This window comes from Fundulus heteroclitus, unplaced genomic scaffold (genome assembly GCF_011125445.2).
Source record: "Fundulus heteroclitus isolate FHET01 unplaced genomic scaffold, MU-UCD_Fhet_4.1 scaffold_141, whole genome shotgun sequence".
In the NCBI taxonomy this organism is placed as follows: Eukaryota; Metazoa; Chordata; class Actinopteri; order Cyprinodontiformes; family Fundulidae; genus Fundulus; species Fundulus heteroclitus.
In genome coordinates, this window is record NW_023396553.1 from 320,002 (window position 1) to 347,012 (window position 27,011).

The 27,011-nt window shown below is 39.6% G+C and overlaps 1 protein-coding gene across 1 annotated transcript in view; it reads left to right on the plus strand.

Annotated features, from left to right (window-relative positions):
• The first annotated feature begins 2,421 nt into the window (after positions 1–2,421).
• Positions 2,422–27,011, plus strand: part of LOC105934212 (integrin alpha-6) — a 28,207-nt gene continuing 3,617 nt past the window's right edge. Inside the window, exons 1-24 of the mRNA XM_036129148.1 lie at positions 2,422–2,439; positions 5,427–5,619; positions 9,646–9,767; positions 14,422–14,501; positions 14,631–14,892; positions 15,117–15,248; positions 16,009–16,222; positions 16,317–16,510; positions 16,612–16,703; positions 17,068–17,195; positions 17,282–17,371; positions 18,230–18,291; positions 20,125–20,294; positions 20,385–20,528; positions 20,601–20,716; positions 20,849–21,005; positions 21,082–21,165; positions 21,253–21,332; positions 21,424–21,501; positions 21,577–21,673; positions 24,066–24,236; positions 25,392–25,481; positions 25,586–25,696; positions 26,108–26,206. Of these exons, the coding sequence (XP_035985041.1) occupies positions 5,444–5,619; positions 9,646–9,767; positions 14,422–14,501; positions 14,631–14,892; positions 15,117–15,248; positions 16,009–16,222; positions 16,317–16,510; positions 16,612–16,703; positions 17,068–17,195; positions 17,282–17,371; positions 18,230–18,291; positions 20,125–20,294; positions 20,385–20,528; positions 20,601–20,716; positions 20,849–21,005; positions 21,082–21,165; positions 21,253–21,332; positions 21,424–21,501; positions 21,577–21,673; positions 24,066–24,236; positions 25,392–25,481; positions 25,586–25,696; positions 26,108–26,206 (2,949 nt within the window). The 5' untranslated portion in view covers positions 2,422–2,439; positions 5,427–5,443. The remainder of the gene's footprint in view (positions 2,440–5,426; positions 5,620–9,645; positions 9,768–14,421; positions 14,502–14,630; positions 14,893–15,116; positions 15,249–16,008; positions 16,223–16,316; positions 16,511–16,611; positions 16,704–17,067; positions 17,196–17,281; positions 17,372–18,229; positions 18,292–20,124; positions 20,295–20,384; positions 20,529–20,600; positions 20,717–20,848; positions 21,006–21,081; positions 21,166–21,252; positions 21,333–21,423; positions 21,502–21,576; positions 21,674–24,065; positions 24,237–25,391; positions 25,482–25,585; positions 25,697–26,107; positions 26,207–27,011) is intronic.

Here is a 27,011-nt window from a genome sequence, read left to right on the forward strand (position 1 = left end):
AATAAACCTTTTTTGGGAGCATTCAGATAAAAATAATGTTGAAAAATAAAACTGCTGGAGTTGGGTATCTTTTAAAATCGTACCAAGTCTTTTAAAATCCTTACCAAGTCTTGTTCTTCCTTTTACCAGGCCGCCTGTTTTCTGCCTTTAAGCCAAGAAACTCCTAAACTCCTTATTCTTGCAATCTAAGACGCCTCTCTTGAATTTTAGTCACGATTCTAAAATGTAGATAGAAGAACAGCTCAACAAAGCAGAATGTTGTAGAACAGGTGGATGGTCCACGGTAGGGCTGGGTAGTATATTGAGATTTGAAAAATATTGCGATATAATATGAACTAATGCCTTAGTTCATATGTCATTTCGTTTATATCGAGAGGGTCTACGTAGCGTTAGAATTATATTTTTATGTATTCCAGTAGGCTGTTTTTCAGCTGTTTCTCATATTTATCTACAGCTGTTTGTTCAAAATTGTGCCTCAGATACATTTGGGATAAACATTTCTTTCAGAGACGCCTTTTTATAATTACTTTATGAAAAAAAAAAAAAAACAGATCGAGATAAATATTTTATATTGCCCAGCCCTAGTCCATGGGCTCTGGACTAGGGCGTGTCTGCTCTGCTGCACACCCAGCAGCTGGTTGGTGGGTTTTGGAATTTCTGTTTATATATGTTCTTTTTATCCTTGTTATCCATCGTATCATCGCCCTCTGTCATGTTTGGCATTAGTTCATATGTAATACCTTAACAATAAAATAAATCATCATGGGAGACTTTCTATCTTAGTAAAGCCAATACGTTTAGCATAAGTACTGCAGCCCGGGCACCATTCTGCTTGCTATGAAGCTGACCAAAACAAGAGAAATAAAAAATATATACTCACTCATTTCAGAAAGTGAAAATCATATAGAGATTCATAACAAATAGAGTTAAATATTTCAGGCCTTTTCTCGTAATTTTGTTGATTATGGCTTGCAGATAAAAACTTGAATTCAGTGTATCAGAAAAATAAAACATTGTGAAAAAGGGGAACACGTGGACAGTAGAGCGGAAAGAAAAAGGCGTGGTAGGAAAAGTTGCAACAGTGATAAATGCAGCCTTGAGAGGACTATTAAGCAAAATCCAATCAAGAATCTGGGGGAGCTTCAAAAGGAGTGGACTGAGGCTGGAGTCAGTGCATCAAAAGCCACTATGCACAGAAGAATATAAATGTCACATTCCTCATGCCAGGTCCTAAATCAGTCGTCAGAGGCATCTTACCTGGGCTAAGGAGACAGTGCTCAGTGGTCCAAAGTCCTGTTTTTAGATCAAATTCAAGTTTTGATTTACTTTGGAAATCAAGGTCCTAGAGTCTGGAGGAGACTTGAGATGAGGCTTCTGTTTTTGTAGACAAATCACAACACCACTTTGGGATCCCTGGAAATGTTAAGAGGTTGAACGAGGTTAAGGAATGCATGAACTTGTCAGAGCACATGGAGAGTACTATGAATGTGAGAACATCATGACGGGTAAGAACAGGTCTGTGCATATAAATGCCTGTTTCATTTCAGAGGCCAGGTCTGGGTGCAATGGCTCAGAAGCAGAAGGGGCAAACGGAAATAGGCTGGGCAACAGAGGGTCTGACAAATATAAAAACAGATTATTGTCACACAATTCAACCAAATTCTGCAGCAGGAAAGCAGTAACATAGCTTTGTTAGCTCTGAATCTGTAAATCCAAAAGTGACTTTACTTATTGCAAGCACTCCTGTGACGCAGTTCTCTAACTGACCTGGGTGCTTTTTTTCAGGTCCTGGGGGCTGAGATGCTGCAGAAGATACGTTGGGAAGAGAGTAGTTTAAAGAAATCTACAGTTGCCAACGTTACAGTTTGTCGCTGCATGCATGCAGAATGCCTTTTGCTTCTGAGCAAAACACACATCCAGCTCGTCTCTGGTCTCATTGCGTGGTCGTTATTCCAGACTCATGTCATCAGCAGTTATCGATCATCTGTCCGGATCTGTACTTATGCTTTTCAAATGTTCTGAATCACTGGCGCCTCAGACATTTCCTTTGATTCGTAAACTCAGATCATTTACATGTAAATTGGGATACCAATACTCAAGAAAAGAGCAATACTTGTGAAAAATAAATTAAGGTAAGCAGTCTAATTGGATTTTAACACTGATTGAAGCATGTGTTTTGCTACACAGCTCAATGTGTTCCACACCCTTTTTTGTGCTTCTTTTCTGTACCTGGAGCTGCACCTTTAATAACAAAAAGAGGGCTGTGGCCGAGGCGTGTTCGGGCGCAGCCACTGTGTGGATGTGTCAGAGGACTGTTTTAACAGTCACTGCTTTTCTTCGGCACCTGAGGGCTCGTTTTTTTTTTTTTTGTTTGTTTCCTTTTAAGCCTCAGAACGTGCTGTACAAAGACCAGTGCACACGACACGGTTCTTCAGTCTGGTAAGAGATCATTTGGAATTCAGTGTTTCCTTAGATTGGACATAAATAAGGAGTAAAATCTTAAGGCATGTACTTTTTGGGAAAACTAATTTTAGTTAAACAAAAAAGACTAAGCTGCAGATAGAAACAATCAAAGCAAAACATAGATTATAGGGGAGACAGCTATTGCAGATACAAAGTGATTCACAAAATAGTCAGATTAGTTGAACTTTTTGAAATTTTGCACCATGACATCCATAGAGTTCAATGATTCTCGGCAGAGAGCCACAGCTCAGATGGAAAGCACTGTTGATGGAACAACTATTGGCTGTGCTGTCCACAGATCTGACCTCTTTGTAATAGTGGCAAGAAAAAAAGGTCAGCGTGAAAAGAACGCCATAAGAAATCTTAGTTAATATTTCCCACAAGAAAACAACCAAATCTGCAACTTTTTTGGCCTCATGAAACCCTGCCATGTTTGATGGAAAGCAAACAATGCAATGCATGTCGCCCTGAACCTGCTGCCCTCAAGGTGAAACACCATATCATGTTTTAGGGATGCTGTCCTTCAGCAGCTAAAGTGAAACTAGTCAGAGTTTAAAGGAAGATGGAGGGAGTTAAATACAGTAAATTCCTGTCAGAAAACCTGTTAGAGGCGGCAACTGTCATACACTTTGAGGTTTTAAGCAGGACCGTAATGCAGATAGGACCTCTTAAGCTGGATGATGATAACTAGTGATGAGAAATGAATACCAGGGAGTTGAAAAACAGAGGGAGGTGTGGAGAAAAGTGAGGCAGAAAGAGGTGAAGTTAACCAGGAGCTGAGAAACAGCTGAGGGCAATGAAAACAGATGAGCCCTGGGGAGGAGTACGATGAACAGGAACTGAAGGGAAACACATAGAGTTGCATTGTAACAAATTTATTTAAAAAGCGCTTTAAAAACAACACCGTTGACCAAAGTGGTGTCCACTAATAAAAACAAATAAAATACAGAAATATAAAACTAACAAAGATAGATAAAAACAATAACATGAAAATGCATAATAAGAACAAAAAATAAAAAACACCTTTTCAAACAGAGTTAAAAGCCAAGGAGAAAAAATGTGTTTTAAGAGAAGATTAAGAAGATAATAGGAAATATTACTGAATGTACATAAAAAAGTGACATAATCCACAACAGTGTGAACTAAAATGAGAGCAGCGAGAAAATATAAATGGGAGAAAAAAAGATAAAGAAACCCAGACCTGCCCAGGGTGTACAGTCCTTTCATGGTAAGTAATTGATGTTAAAGGTGGTTCTCCAAAGTATTGTTGCAGGGAGAATGACTGCAAATGCACCCCATATAAATCAGATTTATATATTTTTGAATATTCTGGTGAATCACTTCACAATTACACACTACTCTGTGCTGTTCCACACACAAATCCTCAATAAAATGCAGCGAGGTGTTTGGTAATGTCAGAGTCCATTATTATTTTTTTGTTGCCTTTTGTAGATTTGAAAATCTTTCTTTTCCTAAATCACGAGTGAATGTCAGTAGATTAATGCTCATCCAGTAGCCGTGGCTGTTCAGCTGACCTTTGACCTTTAGATAGCAGAAACCAAGGGGACACAGCCACTGTTTCTCACTTCTGTCTTAAAATAATAGGCCCTAGGAGACAACAAATTAGAACCGATGAGGCTGAAAAGACAAACAATGGACTGATAACAAGAGCTGCACAGGGTCCTTCTGTTAACACTGCCTCTCCCTCATATACTTAATATGTGTCCAGATGAACTGTTTGATACTGAACTGATATTTTCAATGCCCTAGAAACACAGGAGTCGTGGCTATCCTTTCCAATATTAAATACGACATGCTTGGCCAATTCTAAGCTACTTTAAACTTTCATAATGGAATATTGTGCAAACATTTTTACTCCCCAATGTCAATTTGGTATATTTGGAAAAAGAAAAAAAAAGTTTCAAAAATAATTACACATGACCAGATTATTTTTTTATTCTAACCTATTTTATTCAAATTCAACTCTAAATCTTACTTTCAATGACTGCTGTGGGTCAAGACTATCTAGAGCCATTGATTGTATTATTATCATTGCCATCGTCATCATTAGTAGTAATCGTACCAGTACTACTTTACTTAACCAGGAAAGACCAACTGAAATTTCAAATCTCATTGACAAAAACAGCATTAAACGACATTACTCTTAAAAAGGTAGAAATTATGAAGCATCAGTGATGATCAAAATCTAAATAAAAAGAAAAATGTCAAATAACATTTATCAGTGAAGTCCAATTATTCCTCACTCAAAATATTTGCCTTCAGATCTTTGAATGTTTGAAAAGTTAAGTGTTGAGATGCTCCTTTAAATGTAGCTCATGGAGCTCCATGTCTGGTGGAGGAAGCATTAAGCTTACACTAAAAAAGAACAGCGTGTCTACAATAAAGCATGGTGGTGGTTCAGTCATACTCTGGGGCAGCTTTGCTTCTTCTAGCATTGGAAGCTTGACCTTCAAACAGAACAATTATACCAGCATTACTCAGAGTCCACCAACGCCTGGTTTCAAAAGATTATCTCTGCTGGTATCTAAAATGCAGAGAATATTATGGAATTGGAGACCTTTCCCCTTAACAAGTGGGCAAAGATTTGTCTTGAACAAGCTGTCGTATTGTTATGAATCACATTTGCAGAGGTTTATAACAGCAAAAAGTGCTCTACTAAGTACTAAAGCTACTTTTCATGAAGAGTTTAAATAATCTAAAGGTTGCAGGAGTCATTAAAAGTGGCGTTTCTATTGAATTTGGAGAAACGACTTGTAAAGATTTGGTATCTAACTGTATGTGAGTTAGATATGAAGTATTTTGAAGGTGTGGTGGGATGTTCGAGTGTGCCAGGAGAGGTTAGTGGGAGGGGCTGCTTGTGAACAACATTTAACCCGCCTCCAGTCCCTCTTGTATTGCACTAAGCACCTTCTGCACCAAAAACTCATCTTTCTCCTCTTCAGGGAAGTTTCATACTGTCATGGAGGGTTACACCACCTGTGGACTGTGGATGCTCACCTTGTTATTGGCCTATGGACGACTCTCAGCATTCAATCTGGACACGGAAAATGTCATGAGGAGAGATGGAGAACCAAATAGCCTGTTTGGCTTTTCTCTCGCAATGCACCGACAGCTTAGGCCACAGGACAAGAGAATGTAAGAAACAACATACGATTTTTCATGAAATACATTATGTAGCAAATAGTTATTTTCTGCACTGTTCAAGTCTTGGGAACTTGACTCTTGGGAACAAACCTTGGGAAACTTTGGTTCTCATGGTTTTTGCATCAATCCTGTTTTGCTTGGTACTTTTTCTTCCCAGGTTACTTATTTTTTGTGTCGACCAGCAGGTTACTATGCTGATATGTTGTTACTCACTCCTTTTCTCTTAAGGTGTCTTCAGATGAGATCAAACTTTGATTTTTATTTTGCATGATGGGAGCTTGCAATCACATGAACAGCATGTTTGAATGACTGAAATACACACCAACCCTTTGACTCCTGAAGCTGGAGTCAGGAACTAAAACAGGGTCATGAAACATCAATTAGGGGTCTTTAAAAGGTCCCAAGAACCTTAAATAAAGTTGTAAATGGTTTCTCACAGCATTTGTCTTTCCGTGATTGTTACAAGAGATAAAAGCAGTCAATAAGAAGGAATAATCTAATAGTCTAATAGCTGAGTTTTTAAATGCGCTCATTTATTTGGCTTGAAGGAATGGTTGCATACGTTAACGTTGCAACTCTCTACCCTTGGTAAACTGTAGATACAAGCTGAAAAGTTTGGGAAAGAGAGAAATATTTCTCCCCCAACAAATAGCAACTTGACAATGTAATAAAGTTATTAGCTTGTAATACGCCTATAACTGGTATTCTTGAATAGTTTGAGTAAAGTACTTCTGTCAGGTGATGTTTCACATTGAAGAAAGTAAAAAGTGAGATCTGTCTTTCCTTTTTTTTTGTACAAATGAGTTCCCACTTAATGCCAGGTGCTTTTTTTACATTTGATTTACAAAATCATAAAGGTGGTTAAAGTGTTCTTTCGGTCTTTAAATGCAACAATAAAAACGCCAACCAAACACTGAAGCAGTATTCTTACTCACTGGGAAGACCATTAGACATCAAGGTGCTGCTTTATACACTCTTAGCTTCGGGCAAGAGAAGAGACAGGTATTTAGTTTGTTCTCAGAACTCTCGAAGGTATTTTGCACCAACATGTATGCCGAAATGTTTGGATGATACAGCTGGGTGTGCTCAGTGAGTTCTTTTCCAGCTATTCATGCCAACCTTTCCTCAATGTTCCAGTAAGTTTTATGTCCTGAAGGGATGAATTTGCTTGTATGGACACGAGTGGGTGGAGACCCATGAATGGGTGCTCGTGTTTTGGCTTTCCCTGCAATTGCGAAATAAGATTGTCTGTATGATGACCTGAAAGAAAAGTCCTACATCCAAAAAAAATGCTCGCATGTAGACGTTATGTAAGTTTAAAAGAGATTTAAGAGGTAAAGTGTGTGATAATTTAAGTATGTGTGTGCTGGATAATTAAAAGGTCATATGAGAAGTATTTAAAAATAATGGTGATATGCTACTGATTTAGGAAAATTAGTGGACAATAAGTTTGGGTCAATATTACTAAATTTTGAAATAAAAGTGAAAAGGCTGGATATTTAAAACTTTCAGAGACAGGTACCACTGCATTTGCAGAACCACAAACAGAGGAGACAAAAAGCATTTTGCTCTGGGTGTGACACAAGGCAGATGGAGACAATGATCAATAGACACCTTAACTATAGCAGTCCAGATACAATTCTAAACTTATATTTTTCCTGTTTTTGTTAAATATGTTTCAAGACATTCTGTGAAATTCCCATGAAAAATGCTATTCTTTCTATGCTGAGCCAGCTGGGGCAAAGATGTTGCAACACTACTGAAATTCAAAGAAGAAGATGATTGGGGTTAAGGTGCTAGGCCAAAGCTTCTCTCAAAACAGTGGTATCTCAAGTTTTTATCCACATTGTTTACCCTCTGTTCTCAGACTTTAACTTCTTCCTCTTGCATTTTAAGCCAGAGGTGGGAAGAAAACATAGAAATGACTTTACTGACGTCTCGATGTTTTAGCACAGACAGCAATATTGGAGATGCATAAAATGTAATTTTTTTTGTTGAAAAATCTGTATGTCAAGTCCACATACATAAACCGATAACAGAGTTTTAAAAAAAGAGCACCTAGGAAACCATCTTTAGAAGTTTTATTTTATTTTTTTTAACTAAAAACTCAATTAGCTTTTGGAGAGGATGTGAATAATGCAGAAAGAAAAATCTACATTTAGCGAAACATCCATGTCAGTGTGGGTAGGGGCAGAAAAAAAGCTTGAGTCTCACTCTGGTAAAGAGAGAGAGAGAGTTTGCAACCCGTAATATATACATTTAAAACTAGTCTTTGTTTTGCGGATACATTTTGTCCAAATCTAGCCTAAACATGAAGATCAGGTTCAGTTAACCTGTTTCGTTCAATCCAAATTCCACCAGAACAACCCCACCCACGGCTTTTTAACAACATTAACTCTTAATGCAAAAAATTAACATTGTATTTGAGTAACCTTGCAATTAGACTTATCTTTTATTTCTACATAAATATGATACAATAGCACCAGAGTGCGATTATGTTGTTTATTGGAAACCCTTCGGATGTGTTTCTACTACTCTGTTAACGCTAGCGGCAGCAGGAACTACAGAGGCACACCAAGCTCGAAAAAAGGCCGAAACCTCTCGGCAGAAGACGGGGCTTAGACTGAGCTCTGAACGGACAGGGTGGTGAACGGATCGCTCACAGCCCATTCAGTATGGGCTTTGTTAGTTTTCAGTGTGAGGAATGTCATGTGTGCTGTGTGTCAATTCAGGAAAATGCGTTTGTCTGAGGCCTGATTGCTCTGTGCACTGACCAGTTGAGTAGTGGAAATTTGCTCCAGTAGGATGATTCAATTAGCAACACTGTCACCTTGGCTCCATCCGAATACTTTTAACAATAGCTCTTAGCTTCTGTTCCATAACCTTTAATGGGGTCAACAGTAAGAACTCTGTCATAGGGAGGAAAGGAGCTTTGGACTGCTGTGCTGAATTTGGACAGCCTTTAACTCGGACGTCATTACATGTGATCATGTAATGACGTTCGAGTTATTACATGCAATTACATCACATGCTGTTTTCTCTGGACATTTTTGTTGATTTACTTGAGGTGGGTTGTGCTTATACATCATGTCATGCAAAGGATTTTTAGGATACCTTAAGGCTCCTTTGCGCCGGTGAGGGACATCACAAGGTGCTAAACTAAACCCTGAATGGCTTAGCACCTAAATACATCACAGACTTGTTTTCAGTGTATCAACCCTCCAGACCACTCGGGTCTTCTGGCTCCAGCCTGCTCTGCATACCCAGAACCAGAACTAAACAAGGAGAAGCAGCATTTAGTTCCTATGCTCCACTTATCTGGAACAAACTTCCAGAAAACTGTAAAAATGCGGAAAGCCTGAGTTCTTTTAAATCAAGATTAAAAACACATTTGTTTAGGATTGCCTTTGACTGTTCTAGTTAAACTGTTTTATTGAAACTTCATTAGTTCAACTTTGTAGTCCAACTGTTTTTAATATTTGCTTTTAGTTTTTATTTTCCTATATTTTAATCATGTAAAGCACTTTGCATTGTCTCTGTACTGAAATGTGCTATACAAATAAATTTGCCTTGCCTGCGAGAGGAAGCATACAGGCTCCTTGTCCTACCCCCTTCTTTACTAACAGGCATGGTTAATTATCACTGTTGCTTTGCAAAAAGAAGGTCATGTGTTGAAGTAAAAGTATATTACAAGCTTTCGACAAATCATCTGGAGAACTCGCGGCTCAAAGTAAGGGTGGAGAAAATATTCCTTCTTATCAGATCAAAAAAGTACTGCCTGTGTGCATTTAAATGATTCTTCTTCACATTAGAAACCCTGATTCTGTCGTCTAGGGGGAGGTCTTTGATTTTGCTGGACTGTTAAACCATTGCACTTGAGTTTGTTGGACCGATTTGGTGCTCATTTTTTTGTCTGTCTACTCTTGACTACTGTGTGACTCATGCCAGAGGGCAATTTAAGATACTACTGTGCATTAATGAAAAAAGGGGTTGTGTTCATGTGTGTGTTTATTGCAGGCTGCTGGTTGGAGCACCACAGGCCAAAGCGTGGCTGAAACAAAAATCTACCGTGACAGGAGGACTCTACAAGTGTGAGATGGACTCTGTTGCGTGCACAAGAGTTGTTTTTGATAATGGTGGTAAGTTACATCCTTACACACACGCAGGGATGGATGAATACAAACGGTTGACCATTAAATTTATAAAAATGTTATCTGAGTCCTTAATATATTTTCTTTTCAGGCTAAAATATCTATAAATCTAAAGGAGTAAATTGTCAAAATACTTTGACCCTATTATCTATCAAAGTGTATGTTGTTTACAAACCCTAATATATTTTGTTATTAATATTTTATATTAATATTTTGTTATTAATATTTTATTATTAAAACAAGAAATAGGAGCACAGCACACATAAAATAGTTTTTAACTACTTACAGAAGAAAACAGGGGAAATCGTGAATACAAGTTCATCATTAGCCTAAATAAGGTCTAAGTTTATTAAGGGTGCTATCAATGTCTCTCTATGAAACTCAAATCTGGGCAGGTGGAGTGGGGTGTTGTGCATATTTTGGAGTTCTACATAGCTGTCCTAAATCTAATGAACATTTTTAAAATAGAGAAAAAAGGAGAATCTAATTGGAAGCATATCAACCCTGCTAAGTGACCTCCTCCTTAAAGAAGATCAATACTAACAAGGCCTCAGGTTCACACATGGTATCAGGTTGGACACTAAAATCGTGTGCTGATCAGCTAGCAGGGGTCTTTTTGGACATCTTCAACCTGTCCTTTCAGCTCTCAATGGTCCCCGTCTGCCTGAAATCATCCATCATCTTGCCTTTCCCCAAGAAACCTATCATCACCTGCCTCAACGATCATCATCCTGTTGCTCTGACCCCTTTACCATGAAGTGCTTCAAGAGGATCCTCCTGCAACACATCAAGGATGCTATCCCTGCTGGCCTGGACAGTCTATAGTTCACCTACAGGAGAATTGCTCCACAGAGGACGCTGTGTCGTTAGCACTTCACTCAGCTCTGACTCATCTACAGCAGCCAAACACCTATGTTAGGTGCTTCATGGGCTTCAGCTCAGCATTCAACACTGTGTTCCCGGACATGCTGACTCAGTGATTTTTTCACCATCAGCGAAACGCACATCCGCCCCACTGATCCTCACCACTGTTTCCACAGCCCTGCTCTCTTCACCCTTTTTACCCAGGACTGTTCTGCTATCCACCCCACAAAGATATATATATATATATATATATATATATATATATATATATATATATATATATATAGATATAGATATATACAGTCATGGCCAAAAGTATTGAGAATGACACAAATATTATATTTTCACATGATCTGCTGCCCTCTGGTTTTCATGTGTGTATGTCAGATGTCATCACATACGTACAGAAATACAATTGCAATCATATTATGAGTAACAAAAGCTTTTTTTTAATCATATTTTTATCGTGGTTAAAGCAGATGTACAATGCCATTCAGATTGTAGTGTTTAGCAGTTGTTACAATTCCTTTGATCCTGTACAATATAACAAGAACCACACAGCAATTCAACATTTTTATATTTTTATAAACCCCATCCAACCCCAACTATTCCTTTGCTGGCAAAGAGAGAAAAAAAATTAATTGGGAGGAATATATATATATATATATATATATATATATATATATATATATATATATATATAAAGAGGGGGGGGGGGGGATTACCATCCCAAAATGGAAACACTCTACATTGGGACTTGTTTACTAGTGAGAAGGGAGAGTTACAAGTTTATCAACATAACCCAGTAAAGGGCCCCATACTTTATAAAAATTTTTGGTCGATCCTTTCAGAAAGTATTTCACTTTTTAAATTTTTAGGAACATCATCATATCGGAAAGCCACATTGATGCCTTAGGTGGAAATTGGGATTTCCATTCTAAAAGTATTTTCCTTTGAGCGATCAGAGTTGCAAAAGCAATAACATTTGCCTTGCTAGAAATCCCAAACCTGACCCTAGCCAGACTGACATCGCTCCGCCTAGCTCCGCCTAGAGGAGGCGGAGTGAAATACATCTGGCTAGGGTCAGGTTAAGAAATCCCGTCATCAACCCCAAAAATAGCCATTAAAGGACTAGGTTTTAGATGTAGGCCAAACGCAACGTTCAAAATCCTAAATATTGATTTCCAAAACTCTTCCAGCTTAGAGCAAGACCAGAACATATGAGCTAAGTCTGCGTTGGTGGCTCTACAGCGATCACACGTTCCATCTATTTCAGGGTATATTTTGGCAAGTCTGACTTTACTATAGTGAGTACGGTGGAGAATTTTAAACTGAATCAGGTTGAGACGTACACAAGAGGTAGTCCCAATCACAAGGTTAAGAGCTCTAACCCACATCTCTTCTGAAATGACTGTCCCTAATTCTTCTTCCCATTTTGGCTTGATGTTGTCTGTTGATAAGCTACTAAATGACATAATTGAGTTATATAAATTAGAGATTTGGCCCTTTAAAGTTATGGGGGTCTTTAGTATAACATCCAGTTTTGAATCCTCAGGTAATTGAGGAAATGATGGGTTATACATTTGAATAAAGTGGCGGATCTGAAGATATTGGAAAAAACTGGATTTAGGAATAAAGTGTTTGTTGGCCAGATCTGTGAAAGTAGGAAAAGTGTTATCTATAAAAAAATCCCTGCATGTGGTAAGACCCCTAGTGCCCCATTGTGTAAAGGTAATATCAAGATTGGCGGCTGGAAAAAAGGTGGTTATTACATATAGGACTTAGCATAGAAAAGTCAGACAATTTAAATGCTTGCCTAAACTGTATCCAAATTCTTAATGTTGAACGTACTACCGGACTTGAGGAAAACCGTGATGGGGAGAGAGGGAGTTTTGTTGTTAACAGTGCAGGAAGTGTTAACAGATTACAGAGCTTTGCCTCTTCACTGCACCAACCCCGTGTCTGGAGCCTGAAACCAATAAATTATTTTTTGCAGATTCGCTGCCCAATAATAAACCCTGAAATTTGGGAGAGCAAGCCCACCCCCTTTTCTTGGCCTTTCAAGCAATGCTTTACGAAGTCTTGAAGATTTGCCTCCCCATATAAAACTTGAGAGTAATGCATCAATTAGACGGAAGAAGGATTTTGGTAGAAAAACTGGGATACATTGAAACAAATATAAAAATTTAGGTAACACATTCATTTTGATGCAGTTGATTTTTCCAGCTAGAGAATGATAGATAGCATTCCATCTCTGGAGTTCAGATTATAGTTTTTCCATAATGGGAACGTAGTTGGCTTTAAATAGTTCAGAGAAGGATGGGGTGATATTTATTCCTAAGTACTTAAAACCGGAATGTGATATACAGAATGGCAAGTTTGTGTCTGGAATCTGCTTTGCTGAATCGTTGATGGGAAAACACACACTTTTTGAATAGTTGATTTTATAACCTGAATAAACACCAAAATCCGCCAGAATCTTCAAAAGTTTAGATTTGCAGGATAGCGGGTCTGATATGAAAATTAAAACATCATCAGCGTACAAGGAAACAAAAGCTTTTAATGACAGAATGAGTTAATGCAGCAAGTCAATATTTGCAGTGTCGACCCCTCTTCTTCAGGACCTCTGCAATTCTCCCTGGCATGCTCTCAATCAACTTCTGGACCAAATCCTGACTGATAGCAGTCCATTCTTGCACAATCAATGCTTGCATTTTGTCAGAATTCCTAGGTTTTCGTTTTTCCACCCGTCTCTTGATGATTGACCACAAGTTTTCAATGGGATTAAGATCAGGGGAGTTTCCAGGCCATGGACCCAAAATCTCTATGTGTTGTTCCCTGAGCCAGTTAGATATCACCTTTGCTTTATGGCAAGGTGATATCTTTAATTATACATTTATTGTGTTTTGGGGAATAAAGTTCATTTTCTAGGCAAATATTGACTTTGCAATTAATTGCTGTTACGCTGATCACTCTTTATAACATTCTGGAGTATATGCAAATTGCAGAAGCAGTAGACTTTGTAAATATTAACATTTGAATCATTCTTAATACTTTTGGCCATGACTGTATATATATATGTCTGTTGTGTCTACTCGTATATATTGTTTGTTTGCTTCCTGAGCTGGTGTCTATCTAAAAAAAAAAAAATGTCATCACGGAAACACGCGGTGACAATAAAATGTTCTTGATTCTTGAAAAAGGAGAGTAATTAACAGAGCTACAACAGGGAGTAAACACAGGAAGAAATCTAACATTATATTATACCAAAATCATAACAGAATCCACTAACTAAATCCACAAAAACAAAAATAAACAAACACTAAAATGATAATAGACCGAAGAAGACACAATCTGATCAGGAAATCTAAGGAACCAGTCCCAATACATGAAGCAACATCCAAAACAAACACTTGGAGATTGTGACATTCAGAATTAGAGACATTTGCAAATCAAAGTCAGAGAAGATATTCTGCTGGTTGAAAGCAGAAGTGTAATTCAATGTCTGAGACATGCATTAAGGAAGAATAAAAAATATAATAAAGAGAAAAAAGTGGTTGGGCACCCAGTGTAAATTATTCATGAATTCATTTTGGGTTTTGAACAGCCTTGGTCAGAAGAGTGAAAGATGTGCGTGAGTTTGCAAGGAAAGTCAGATTTCTGAGCATCAATGTTTCTGCACATGCATGTCATTAAAGCCTTTTTTACACTTTGGATTTCCAAGGTTTTGTTAAAGATTTTGGTCTGTTTTTCTCCTTTTGTTCCTGTTCCTTCATAGAGGATCCAACAATTGAAAACAAAGAAGATCAGTGGATGGGGGTGACAGTGAGCAGTCAGGGACCAGGAGGCAAAGTTTTAGTAAGGCTCCTATTTCATCATCACACTTAAAGCACACAGAGACTGGCAAAGCTCACTTCTGCAAACATGTTTCTTAAAAACCATAAAAATCTGTCAGTCATCACCTGTATCTATCCCTTTCCCTGGCAGACCTGTGCTCATCGCTACAAGCGGCAGAAAAACGTCAACACTTCTCTCGAAACTCGTGACATCATTGGCCGTTGCTATGTGCTGAGTCAGGACCTAACTATTAATAGCAGATCAAGTGAAGATGGTGGACGCTGGCATTTCTGTGACAATCGGAACCGGGGCCACGAAAGGTTTGGTTCCTGCCAGCAGGGCCTCTCTGCAACATTTGACAAGGACTTCCACTACTTCATCTTTGGGGCTCCTGGAGTTTACAGTTGGAAAGGTAGTTTAGTTTTATATCAACTGGGAAATTGCACAAGGCAAGAATTTATAGTCCCATAAACATCTGCTATATGAAGCTTAGTTTTATTGACAAAAAATTAGTTCTACTACTGATTCATTTACTCTGTCATATGTTTGACATTATGCTTCATAGAAAATGGTTTAGCAGACTGTTATAACAAGCAAAATAATCTTTCTCTCTTCTCCTCTGCTTCCTGCTTCAAGGCGTGGTACGCTTGGAACAAAAGAACGACACCTTCATAGATCTGGAGATCTATGATGACGGACCATTCGAGGCAGGAGATGAGACTGAGAAGGACCCTAACAAGATTTCTGTTCCTTCCAACAGCTATATGGGTATTTGCCTAGAAAATATATTCATACACCCTGAACCTTTCTACATGTTGTTATGCTACAACTGGCCACTTAAATCCATTTTGTTATGATTTTATGGTATGTACAATTAAGTGTTTAATATGGAATAAAAAAAGGACAATAATACACATTTTTACATTTCTTCACAAAATAAATCCAAAAAAATGTCATGTGCATTTGCATTTTGCATAATTATTTCGACACCCTTGAAAAAAATCCAGAGCCGTCTGGTGTGTAAATAAAGTCAGTCTTTGTGTAATTTAGTTTCAGTACCTTTAGATGGATTTCTAACGGCCATTCATACTTATGTCCGATGCTTAACTGTTGTGGGTAAGATACCAACGTTCGTGGAGAGTGATGGGAACATTGTGTTGTGGTAAAGAAAGAAATTTGGCAGGAAAGTGTGGATTAATTGCAATCAATATTGCGATAGCAATTTTTAGCAATAGCATTGCACTTACATGCTGCATTTACCTGTAATTGTGCAGGTGACCATTTATATTTGTAAAGAATTGTGAGAAGCAGTATCCTGTCCTTGCACTTCAGAATTAAGTGCTACTCTGGGATGGTCTATCACATTAACTCCTAATAAAATAGAAAAAAGGATGATGGTTGTGATATGGCAAAGTTTGCAAGATACAAGGGTTACAGTATGAATTCTTCAGCAAACTGCTGTAATAACACCAACCGTGTCTCTGTTACCAAATCACTGGTATACATTATTTAATTGTCTCTATTTTAGGATTCTCCCTGGACTCTGGGAAATCTTTGACCACCAAGGGTCAGCTGACGGTGGTAGCAGGAGCTCCCAGAGCTTACTACAGTGGAGCGGTGGTTCTGCTAAAGACAGGAGGGCAATCCACCAGGGTAATGCTCGAGGAGTACACTCTTAAAGGGGAAGGCCTGGCCTCGTCTTTTGGATACGATCTGACTGTGCTGGATCTCAATGGAGACGGGTAGGAGTACAGGGTGACCCACCCACTGTTAACTTCTGGTCTCATCTTGATTTTGACTGAACTCTCATGAGCCTATAATCTTCTTGCTCGTTAGCTGGGAGGACATTGTGGTCGGAGCCCCTCAGTACTTTGAGAAGGATTCAGAAATTGGCGGAGCCGTCTACATTTACATCAACAAGGCTGGAAGGTGGAACGATGTCAAACCAACCAGAATAGATGGACCTGCAGACTCTATGTTCGGCCTGGCTGTGGAAAACCTGGGAGACATCAACCAGGATGGTTACCATGGTAAGCTGGCATCATTAGTGTACCAGCGTGTGTGCTGTTGTTGATCGCTCTTCAAACCATCTAGCGTGAGTGGAAGCTGAAGCACAATGCTCTTCTGTCAGATTTTGCAGTTGGAGCTCCTCATGCAGACAGCGGTGCGGGAAAAGTTTACATTTATCACGGTCCTGCCACAGACCAAATCAAAGCTTCACAGGTATTTAAACTATTGGAATAACTCTCTAAATCTTCTCATTTGTACGAAGCTTGATTGCTTGTCTGAATTGTACAATTCTGGTTTGATGGTATATGGTATCCCTAAAATCTTTATAATAAAATTTTTAAATAGATGCATTTCCAGTTTTCTAATTTTTAAACGCGGATATTTGTTTTCTAGTTGATAGAAATACACCATGCTGCCTTTTATCTTCATTACATAGTTTCAAAATGTTTTTAGAAAGTTCTTGATAAAAAAAAAAAAGTTTTTGATCTAACTCTTCTGGAAGTCAGAAGACTAGGAAAGACCCTTCTCTTTATGAACAACTCATCCCAACCTCATACTCTTATTGGTCTTGTTTTAGGTCTTATCTGGCAAATCTTTAGGAGTGAGGCAGTTTGGCTACTCTTTGGCAGGCAACATGGACCTGGATGGGAACTATTACCCCGACCTGGCTGTTGGATCTCTGTCAGATTCAGTCTTTGTCTACAAGTGAGGAAGTTAAAACTGATACTGTAATCTGATCTCGCACCGTGTAACGTACTTGCTGAGGTGCTCACGAAAGTGTTTCTTCACAGGACCCGACCGGTTGTCAAAATTGAGAAGAAAATTACTTTCTCACCAAATAAAATCGACCTCAACCAGAAGAACTGTGGCAACGCTTTCTGGTAAGTCTGCCTGTCTTGTCTTTTGTTCAGTGTGTAGAGAAAATTTAATGTGAGAAGGATTTCTTAAAAAAAAAAACAATACAATGTCCTTTGCTGACCAGGCGCAACATATTTAGAAAACACCTCAAAAGTTGAAGCAATCAGTGCAAATAATAATAATAATAAAAAAAAACATTGCAGTCAGGAATGTTGTCTAATGTGCCATCAGTCCAGGATGTAATCACGCAAAATTTCTTGTAAATCCTATGGAAGTTTTTCTTTCCAACTAAAGATGAAAGCCTAACCAGTTTTTTTTAAGCAACATTATAGGCTATTGCTGTCTTATTCTCTATCATACCCCAAACAATTTTCTGGACAAGACGTACTGAACTACTGTTCTGGTCAGAAGTCATCCTAGGTATAAACTGATGGCTACCGACGGATGCAGTCTATTTTTCATTGTCAAACTAATGCAAGGGGTAAAAAAAGCATAATTTCCTAGAGAAGCCCTAATTTTTTGTAGAACAATATTAGTAAATGCACATCCTACTATGGGATAACTATTTATAATTGGCTTCCAAAACTCAGGCTGCTGGCTTGCTGGCAAAGTCTTGAGGTGTTAATGACATAATCAGCTCGGTTTGGTCAGGGGTTCAGATATGATCCTTTAGAAATGCCTTTATTGATTTTTCTTGGTATTGATACTTGGCATCAATTTAGGACAACACTAAAATACAATTTTAACCGTTCTAAACAGCAGTCATCATGAATCTTTATAATTGCACAATTAAAAAAAGAAACATATGAATCTGCTAGAAAATAATCATGTCACAAAGCTACTGCATGTATGATTGTGGGTAAACTGTTCTGCATCCACAGCTTGGAAGTTATGGCATGCTTCAAGTATGATGCAAACCCAGCAAGCGTTGCTTCCACACTCAGTAAGTATAATCTAAATGTTGATTTTAGTCATTTTGCTGAAACAGTTATCTTTTATTGCATTTTCACATTGTACAAAAAAATAACTGTACAGTGCACGGGAAAAAACAGTTTGTCTTCTTGCAGATTTCCTCTGTTTTTGTTCTTTTAGTCATGCTTATATTTCAGGACATTGTACAAAGCTATGGAAAGTGGAGTCTAATTTTACAAGCCACAATGAGGCCTGAAAACAACCTGACCTACAGATTTAAGAAAACACTTAAATCACCTAAATAAAACCCATCTCACAACATGGAGCATGCTAAAAGATCTCAAACTGCAACACGTCAAAAGATCACAACTTCAGGCTACTTTGCTGTTTAGGGCACTGAACAGCTTGCCATAAATTATGGTAATGAAAACAAGAAGAGTTCAGGAAGAGCAGTGTGGTTTTCGTTCTGGCCGTGGAACAGTGGATCAGCTCTACACCCTCAGCAGGATCCTGGAGGGGGCATGGGAGTTTCCCCAACCAGTCTACATGTCCTTTGTGGATCTGGAGAAGGCATTCGACCGTGTCCCACGAGGGATCCTGTGGGGGGTACTCTGGGAGTATGGAGTACCGGACCCTTTAATAAGGGCTGTCAGGTCTCTGTACGACCGGTGTCAGAGTCTGGTCCGCATTGCCGGCGGTAAATCGGACTCGTTTCCGGTGAGAGTTGGACTCCGCCAAGGTTGCCCTTTGTCACCGATTCTGTTCATAACTTTTATGGACAGAATTTCTAGGCGCAGCCAAGGTGTTGAGGGGATCCGTTTTGGTGGCCTTAGGATTGCGTCTCTGCTATTCGCGGAAGACGTGGTTCTATTGGCTTCATCAGGGCGTGATCTACAGCTCTCACTGGAGCGGTTCGCAGCCGAGTGCGAAGCAGGCCGGGATGAGAATCAGTGCCTCCAAATCCGAGACCATGGTCTTGAACCGGAAAAGGATAGAGTGCCTTCTCCGGGTTGGGGAGGATGTGCTGCCCCTAGTGGAGGAGTTCAAGTATCTTGGGGTCTTGTTCACCAATGAGGGGAGGATGAGCGGAGATCGACAGGCGGATTGGTGCAGGCGTCTGCTGTGAAGCGGGCGCTGTACCGATCCGTTGTGGTAAAGAGAGAGCTGAGCCAAAAGGCGAAGCTCTCGATTTACCGGTCGATCTACGTTCCTACCCTCATCTATGGTCACGAGCTTTGGGTCGTGACCGAAAGAACGAGATCCCGGATACAAGCGGCTGAAATGAGTTTTCTCCGTAGTGTGTCTGGGCTCTCCCTTAGAGATAGGGTGAGGAGCTCAGTCATCCGGGGAGGACTCAGAGTAGAGCCGCTGCTCCTCCACGTCGAGAGGAGCCAGTTGAGGTGGCTCGGGCATCTGGTTCAGGATGCCTCCTGCACGCCTCCCTGGTGAGGTGTTCCGGGCACGTCCCACCGGGAGGAGACCCAGAGGAAGACCCAGGACACGCTGGAGGGACTATGTTTCTCAGCTGGCCTGGGAACGCCTTGGGATTCCTCCTGAGGAGCTGGCCCAAGTGGCCGGGGAGAGGGACGTCTGGGCCTCCCTACTGAAGCTGCTACCCCCGCGACCCAACCCCGGATAAGCGGAAGACGATGGATGGATGGATGAAAACAAGAAGAGTTGACCAAAAGACTCCCCCAAATTTGAAATTTCTTAGAAAATATATCAGAAAGCTCTATTTGTGTTTTTCTAATATTTGTTTAGGTGATCTTTGTTATTGTATTTTGTTTGACAGAAAAAAAGTGGAAAGAAATCTGCATCTGAATATGTTACGCTTATGCTGCCTCCCCTCGTTTGTTGCATTTAGAAGTGAAGTACGATCTTGAGGTTGACGCTGACCGCAAAAAGAACGGCGTTGATCCCAGGGGAAAATTCATTGAAAACGCAGATCCGGAAAATCCACACAAGTCTACTGGGGTCATTATCATGGACCAAAAAGAGTCCCAAAAATGTGTTAAAACTAAACTTCTCATACAGGTATATTTTATTTTTTGTGTCTTTTACAATTTTCTAAGCTAAAAGCGCATCCTGGGACATGACAAATTCTGCTTCTTTTTCGTCTTACAGAATGACATTGGGGACAAGCTCCGTGCGCTCCCCATTGATGTTTCAGTGAACATCCAGAATGCTAAACGTAAACGTAGGCAGTCCCAACCTTCTCTACTTTCCCCTGTCCTGGATCCCAAAGATGTAGAAAAAACTCGAACAGAGGTGTGTTTGCAAGCCACCCATAACCATGCCTTGCTTTGATAGTGTTTCTAATTTGAATCCACGTCTTTGCAGGTGGAGTTTCTAAAAGAGGGATGCAGCAACGATGGTGTGTGTTACAGCAAGCTGATGCTAGAATATCGCTACGGCTACACAACTGCTGATGAAGATACCTTTATTGATTCGGAGATGTAAGAGGATTTGCTAATGTTTCCAATCACAAGACTGGGAAGGTTTTCTCTTCTACTGAAGTAGACACAATGGCAACACATACTCATCATTATATATGCTAATATGATTATCTTTTAATTCAATGTTTATAGAGAGAATGGAGTGCCATGGATCTCACTTGGTGAAAAGAAAAGTGTTGCCCTGAAAGTGGAGGTGTCCAATCTGAATGGAGACGATGCATACGGAGCTTTTGTAATTGCCAAGTTCCCCGATTCTATGACCTACTCTTCATGCCGGTCTCACCGTGATGTAAGTTTATTTTATTGATAAACTGTCTCCAACACATACGTTCTTGTTAAAAATGGTAAAGCATTATGGATTACAGCAGCTGGAAGTCACCTGCAAGCCAGAACCAGACGGATCTAGTGCCGCCTTTGGGGTTGGGAATCCTTTCAAACGTGACAAAAAGGTAAAAGAAAAGTTACTTTTGGCTACTTTCAGCTTCTCCTATGTAAAATAGTAATTGTTTAAATACTGTAAATGTGTGTGTTTATAGACAACTTTCTACATTATTTTGGATGCCACAAACAAGGCCTTCAACACTACTGAAGTGGATATTGAACTGCAGTTGAACACGTAAGTATTGGGTTCGGCATCAGGAAACTTTTTGGTAGCTTGGCGTTCACTTTTTTTTTTTAGAATTTATATCTTGTGCTCATTTCACCAGGACGAGTAAACAGCAGAATCTAATGCCTGTGAAAGCAAAAGCTATGGTGGCCCTCATGCTGCAGCTGTCCTTATCAGGGTAATGATAAGAACACGGAAGAAACACACTCATGGAATAATTCAGCCAATTCACGGCATATTGCTGTCTTCTCAGGCATGCCAGTCCATCCCAGGTCTACTTTGACGAAAAAGCCAAAGGAAAGACAGATATTGAAAGCAATACTGGCAGCGCCATCACTCACCGGTTCACTGTAAGTCGAGCAAAGCTTCTACCCTCTCTACCCTTTTTGATAATGTTTTATTTATTGACAGGTGTCAATACCTCTATCAGTGTGATGGGAAAGGGGATTAAAATACATTGCGGCTTTATTTGCAGTAGCCTAATCTCACACTGACAAAATGATAATGGAAATGAATGGTAATAATTTGTAAGAAGTAAGAATTTATGGGATAAAGTGGGTTTGATTATTGGAACACTTGTACAGTGTGGACTGGGTCCGGGCATTTATTTAGACACTTAAGACACACATAAGGATTCATAATCAAAATTCAGAAGACGCCCTCGTGGTGACACATTCTTCCTACAGACGACGAGTGAGGAAGCCACACAACCTTTGGAGGGCGGGGGGTGCCTTATTTTAGGGGTCGGCCAGAAGAAGGGGGCGGGGGAGAAAGAGATAAATATTTGCGATTCCCTTTGTTCTGTCTCTTTTGCTGCTCGAGTTTTTACTGTAGGCTTTAGGTCTAAATGACAGCATCCAATGGCTGTTGGAAGACAAACAAGCCCGCATCCTCACAAATCCTCAGTATCACATATACTGTGATTTAGATACAGTATTTGCCAAAAAGCTCAATCTTAATTCAATTACAAACCACATAGTTTACATTAAAGGATCAGTATTGTTTAGCACAGGGGTTCCCAAAGAGGGGGTGGCGGGATGATTTGATGCTGATGTGCTAAAAACATTTAACATTTCCATATTTGTGAAACTGATATCAAAGAATAACTTTACAAGATTCTCTACACTCCTCGTTTTAATGCAGGGGGAAGGCTGCACTTTCTAAATCTAAATCTAGCTTTATGTAATTTTACAACTTTACTCTCATAATTTTCTAAAATAAAGAAAAAAAATAATCGGTAACCTCTGATTTAACAGCTTGTGCACATCTACATTGGTGAGAAACTGCGTTTTCCTGGCATGCTGGTCTTACAAACAGTTGGGCTGCAGATAATATCTGATGTTTTTATGCGGACATGGTAACCTCAAGAAGTCTTTCTGTGATGAATTCCTTCATCAGTGGTCTTGAGAGATTTTATTCTTCCCTTTACCATGATGCTCCTTGTACTTCTTGGCACATTAGCACTGGTGCTTGACATGCCCATCATAGTTTCAGTATTTTAAACTCTAGATTTAGACTGGGTAATCTTGGCTGGGTAATCTTGTTCAAGAGTGGCTTGACACAAGGAAAGCGACAGCTGAAAGCCATGTCTTGCAGACGTCTGTGTCTGGTGGTTCTTGAAGCACTGACTCCAGCTGCAGTCCACGCATTGTGAGCCTCCCACGTTTGTGAATGGGTTTTGTTGTACAATCCTCTCCGGGCTGCGGTCATCCCTATGGTTTGTACACTTTTTTCTACCACAACTTTGCCTTCCCTTCGCCTCTATTGATGTGCTTGGACACAGAGCTCAGCCAGCCTCTTTAGCAATGACCTTTTGTGTCTTGCCCTCCTTGTGCCAGGTGTCAATGGTCGTCTTTTGGACAACTGTCAAGTCAGCAGCCTTCTCCATGATTGTGTCGCCTACAGAGCTAGACTGAGAGACCATTTAAAGGCTTTTGCGGGTGTTTTTAGTTAATTAGCTGATTAGAGTGTGGCACAAGGTGTCTTCACTATTGGACCTGTTCACAATATTCTAACTTTCTGAGATACTGAATTTGGGGTTGTCATTAGTTGTCAGTTATAATCCTGAAAATTTAAAGAAATAAGCACTTGAAATATACCAGTCTGTGTTATGAATGAATATAATATACAAGTTCACTTTTTGAATGGAATTGCTGAAAACAAAATCAACCTTTCCGTAATATCCCAATTATATGACCAGCACCTGTATGTCTGTCCATCTATCCATCTATCTATCTATACACACACACACATATATATATATATATATATATATATATATATATATATATATATATATATATATATATATATATATATATATATATATATATATAGATCGATACGTGTTAAAGGACACAAAACCACAACCGGCTGTATACTGGGGCAGTATTTCCTCTCGATATCCTCTGGTATCACAGGGTTCACTTCAGGCAGCGGCTGTATTTTGAAGGACACCATCAGCTGGTCATGTGTGCATGTAATTGACACACCTAGCAGCAGGTGGAATCTGCCCAATGCCAACTGTAAAAAAAAAATTATCAGGCGGGTGATAGTAAAAAGTGAACGGCAGCTATAATTTGAAATAAAAGACTAATCAAAAGGATTAATAGAAAAAGAAAATGACAAGCAAGATAAACGAGAACCTCTGGAACAGGCTGCTGCTTTCAAAATCCCCATTATGACCGTGTTTGAACGCACCACAACTATTGTAAGGTGTGAATTGATTTTCCTGTTAAATAGATAATCAACCGAGGAATGCGGCTGAAAGACATTGGGACTGTCGCCCTTCGTATAAAGTGGCCAAAGATGACAGAGACAAAGAAGAATCTGCTCTACCTGATGAACATCAGCTCCACTGAACTGAAGCAGATAAAGTGCTCTCCCCTAGAGGAGATCAACCCTCTTAACAAGGTGAGCAAAAATGGGTACCTGGAAGGATGTAACAAGGGAAGACCTTTTTGATCTGAAGCAGATTCATCTTTTGTTTTTTAACTTACCGGATGCCCAATAATAATCCCCGTGTTTAAGCATAGGTGTATGATATTAAGGCACTTTAAGCTAGGAAAACCTGTGGTTGTATATTTTGGACACTTGGGTGGGATGGGGGGGGGTTGGGGAAGCTGGACAGAGTAGCAAAAGCAGGTTGAGGATTGACGGTGAACCAAGAATCTCTGGCAGAGGCCCCTGTGTGTGAGGTGCTCAGCTAACACTTTAGTAGGGGTTTTTACATGTTCAGAGGTCTGGTAAATGGAGTCTGACCAAACCAGCTGTTTTCAAAACATGCACATTCAGAAGTTATTTTGGTAATAGAGAGATACACATTGATAAATACTGAATTATTTTGCGGTTTCTTGGTGTGCATGTGTTGGGCACCACAAAGCATTTGGGCTTAGGGCATCCAAATAACTAGCACCGCCCCTGTGTCCGGATACACCTAACAGGAGCTAACTTCAAGTAGACGTGTCAAAAGGTGTCAGTCGAGTGGGTCTGGGAATCTGAACCACTGAGCTATATTATACACTGGAGTGCTGATTTTGCCGAAAAACTGAAGTCACTGGTCGCCATCTTGCTACTCCCTACTCTCACAGAATCACATAGGATTTGGTTGCAACAACAAGCAGTTTTCTGGCTGTGTGAAAACGTTTCACAGGTAATTCTACAGTCAGTGGATGTACTAACACTATCAACTACTAGGAGTGGGTCTTAGGATCTGAACAGGATCACATGTGTGGCTGGCTCCGTCTAGGCGTGTTTCAACTTACTGAGAGGAGACCCCAAGAGGCAACTGCCATCACTTTTCCTCCTGCTGGGAATTTCTTGGGATCCCCCCAGGAAAAGTTGGACGACCTACGAGTTTGAACTGCTCCGATGAACCTCCTAGCATAGCTACTTGCAGCTGAAATAAGCAAACAAAAACAGATGGTGTTCATCTGCCTCCCCGTCCATTCCTAACTCAAAAGACTGACGAATAAGTTTGTGTTTTCTACATGGATTATTTTCCTCCTAGGTGAAAACATGTTGAGGCAAGAGCAAAGACTGACACATGATGTTCTTTTCTTCTTTAAGAAACCAGTCGACAGAAAAAAAAGAGCCACCGACGAAAGAATTAAGGGGAAACTTTCCCGCTTGATCGGAGACAAGAAATCCCAGACTTTGGTATTACAGCACAAGCGGTTTCTTCTCTTCATAAGTTGAATACTAAACTTAGCATACAGATCCCAGCAGTAAGAGTGACATGACAATGCTCTGTCTGTTTACAGTCGTGCGACAGTGGAGCCAAATGTGCGATGATAACGTGCCCCCTGGGGGGTCTGGACAATAAGGCATCCATCACTGTGACGTCTTACCTGTGGGATAGCACCTTCGCAGAGGTATATATTCATATTTTCATTTTTGTTCCTCTGTTTTCCAACAAGGACTGGAGATGAGTTGAAGCCCTTGCCTGGTCTTTAAGAATGAGATGTACTGTTTTTGTGTGGAAGATGTAAAATTAAAACCATTTGTTTGGCTTATCTTGTTCACACTAGTAGGTTCTCACTGTTGACCATACTCTCACATAACCGTTACTTACTAATTTAAATGATGGCACCAAATGTTCACAGGAAGACTTAAGCTAATTTGAATTTCTATAAAATTTGAATGAGCATCCATCTGATATCTGTTCAAGACAAATAAACATCCCTATAGTTGGTCGTAAAGTCCATGTTTGTGTTTTTTTTATTTTATTTTATTACACCTAGCCCAGCTTCAACCTGATTTTTTTCTCTTTATGCTTTCAAAAGGAGTTTTCCAAATTCCATCACGTGGAGTTGATGGTGAATGCGTCTCTACACGTTGACAGCACGAAAAAGAACACAATGCTGCAGAATGCTGAGACACAGGTAAAGTACACAATAAGACCATTCATCCTGGGCCCAAAACAGAAAAATAAGTCAGGTCCTTTCAAAAGTATTCAAACCCTTTTTAAGCTCTTAAGATTATAACCACTAACTTCAATGTATTTTATGTTTTTATATGATAAAGCAATCCAGTCATGTATAATTAAGAGGTGCAACAGGTAGGATACACAGTTTTAAGGTTGTACTCAATTAGTGAAAGTTGTTAGATGTTTATGCTTGGATTTACTATTAAACCTAAGGGAAAAAATAAATAACAATTAAGGATAAATACTTTTGGTAGTACCTAATACTTTCCATTTTCTACCACTACCACAAAATTTGGCTTACAAACCACATTTTGAATAGTTTTTGAAATTGCTCTGTGCCGCACAAAATTATTCTGAGGCCCACTTTGGTCGCTCCAGCCTTACATCTTTGTTAGAGAGATTTAGTGAATAATTAGCATCATGAAGACCAAACACGACTCCTGAAAGGTAAGGCAGGGCTATGTAATAAACCTAAAGATAACGACAGAATCATCTCCAGATTTGAACATCTCGCAATAATCGCTGATCAAAAAAAAAAAAATAAGAAGAGTGGCACGATTGCAAACCTACTGAGAGAGGTTCGTCCACCGTACCGGACTGTCCGGGCAAGGACTTAATCAGAGAAGCAGGCTATAAGCCCATGGTAACGCTGACCTGAAGTAGCTATACTTTAGATGTCTGAGGCTCAGCTGGGAGAATCTGTTAACTGGACAAATATTACTCATGCAGGTCGACAAAGTTGACCTTCATTGGTGAGTGGA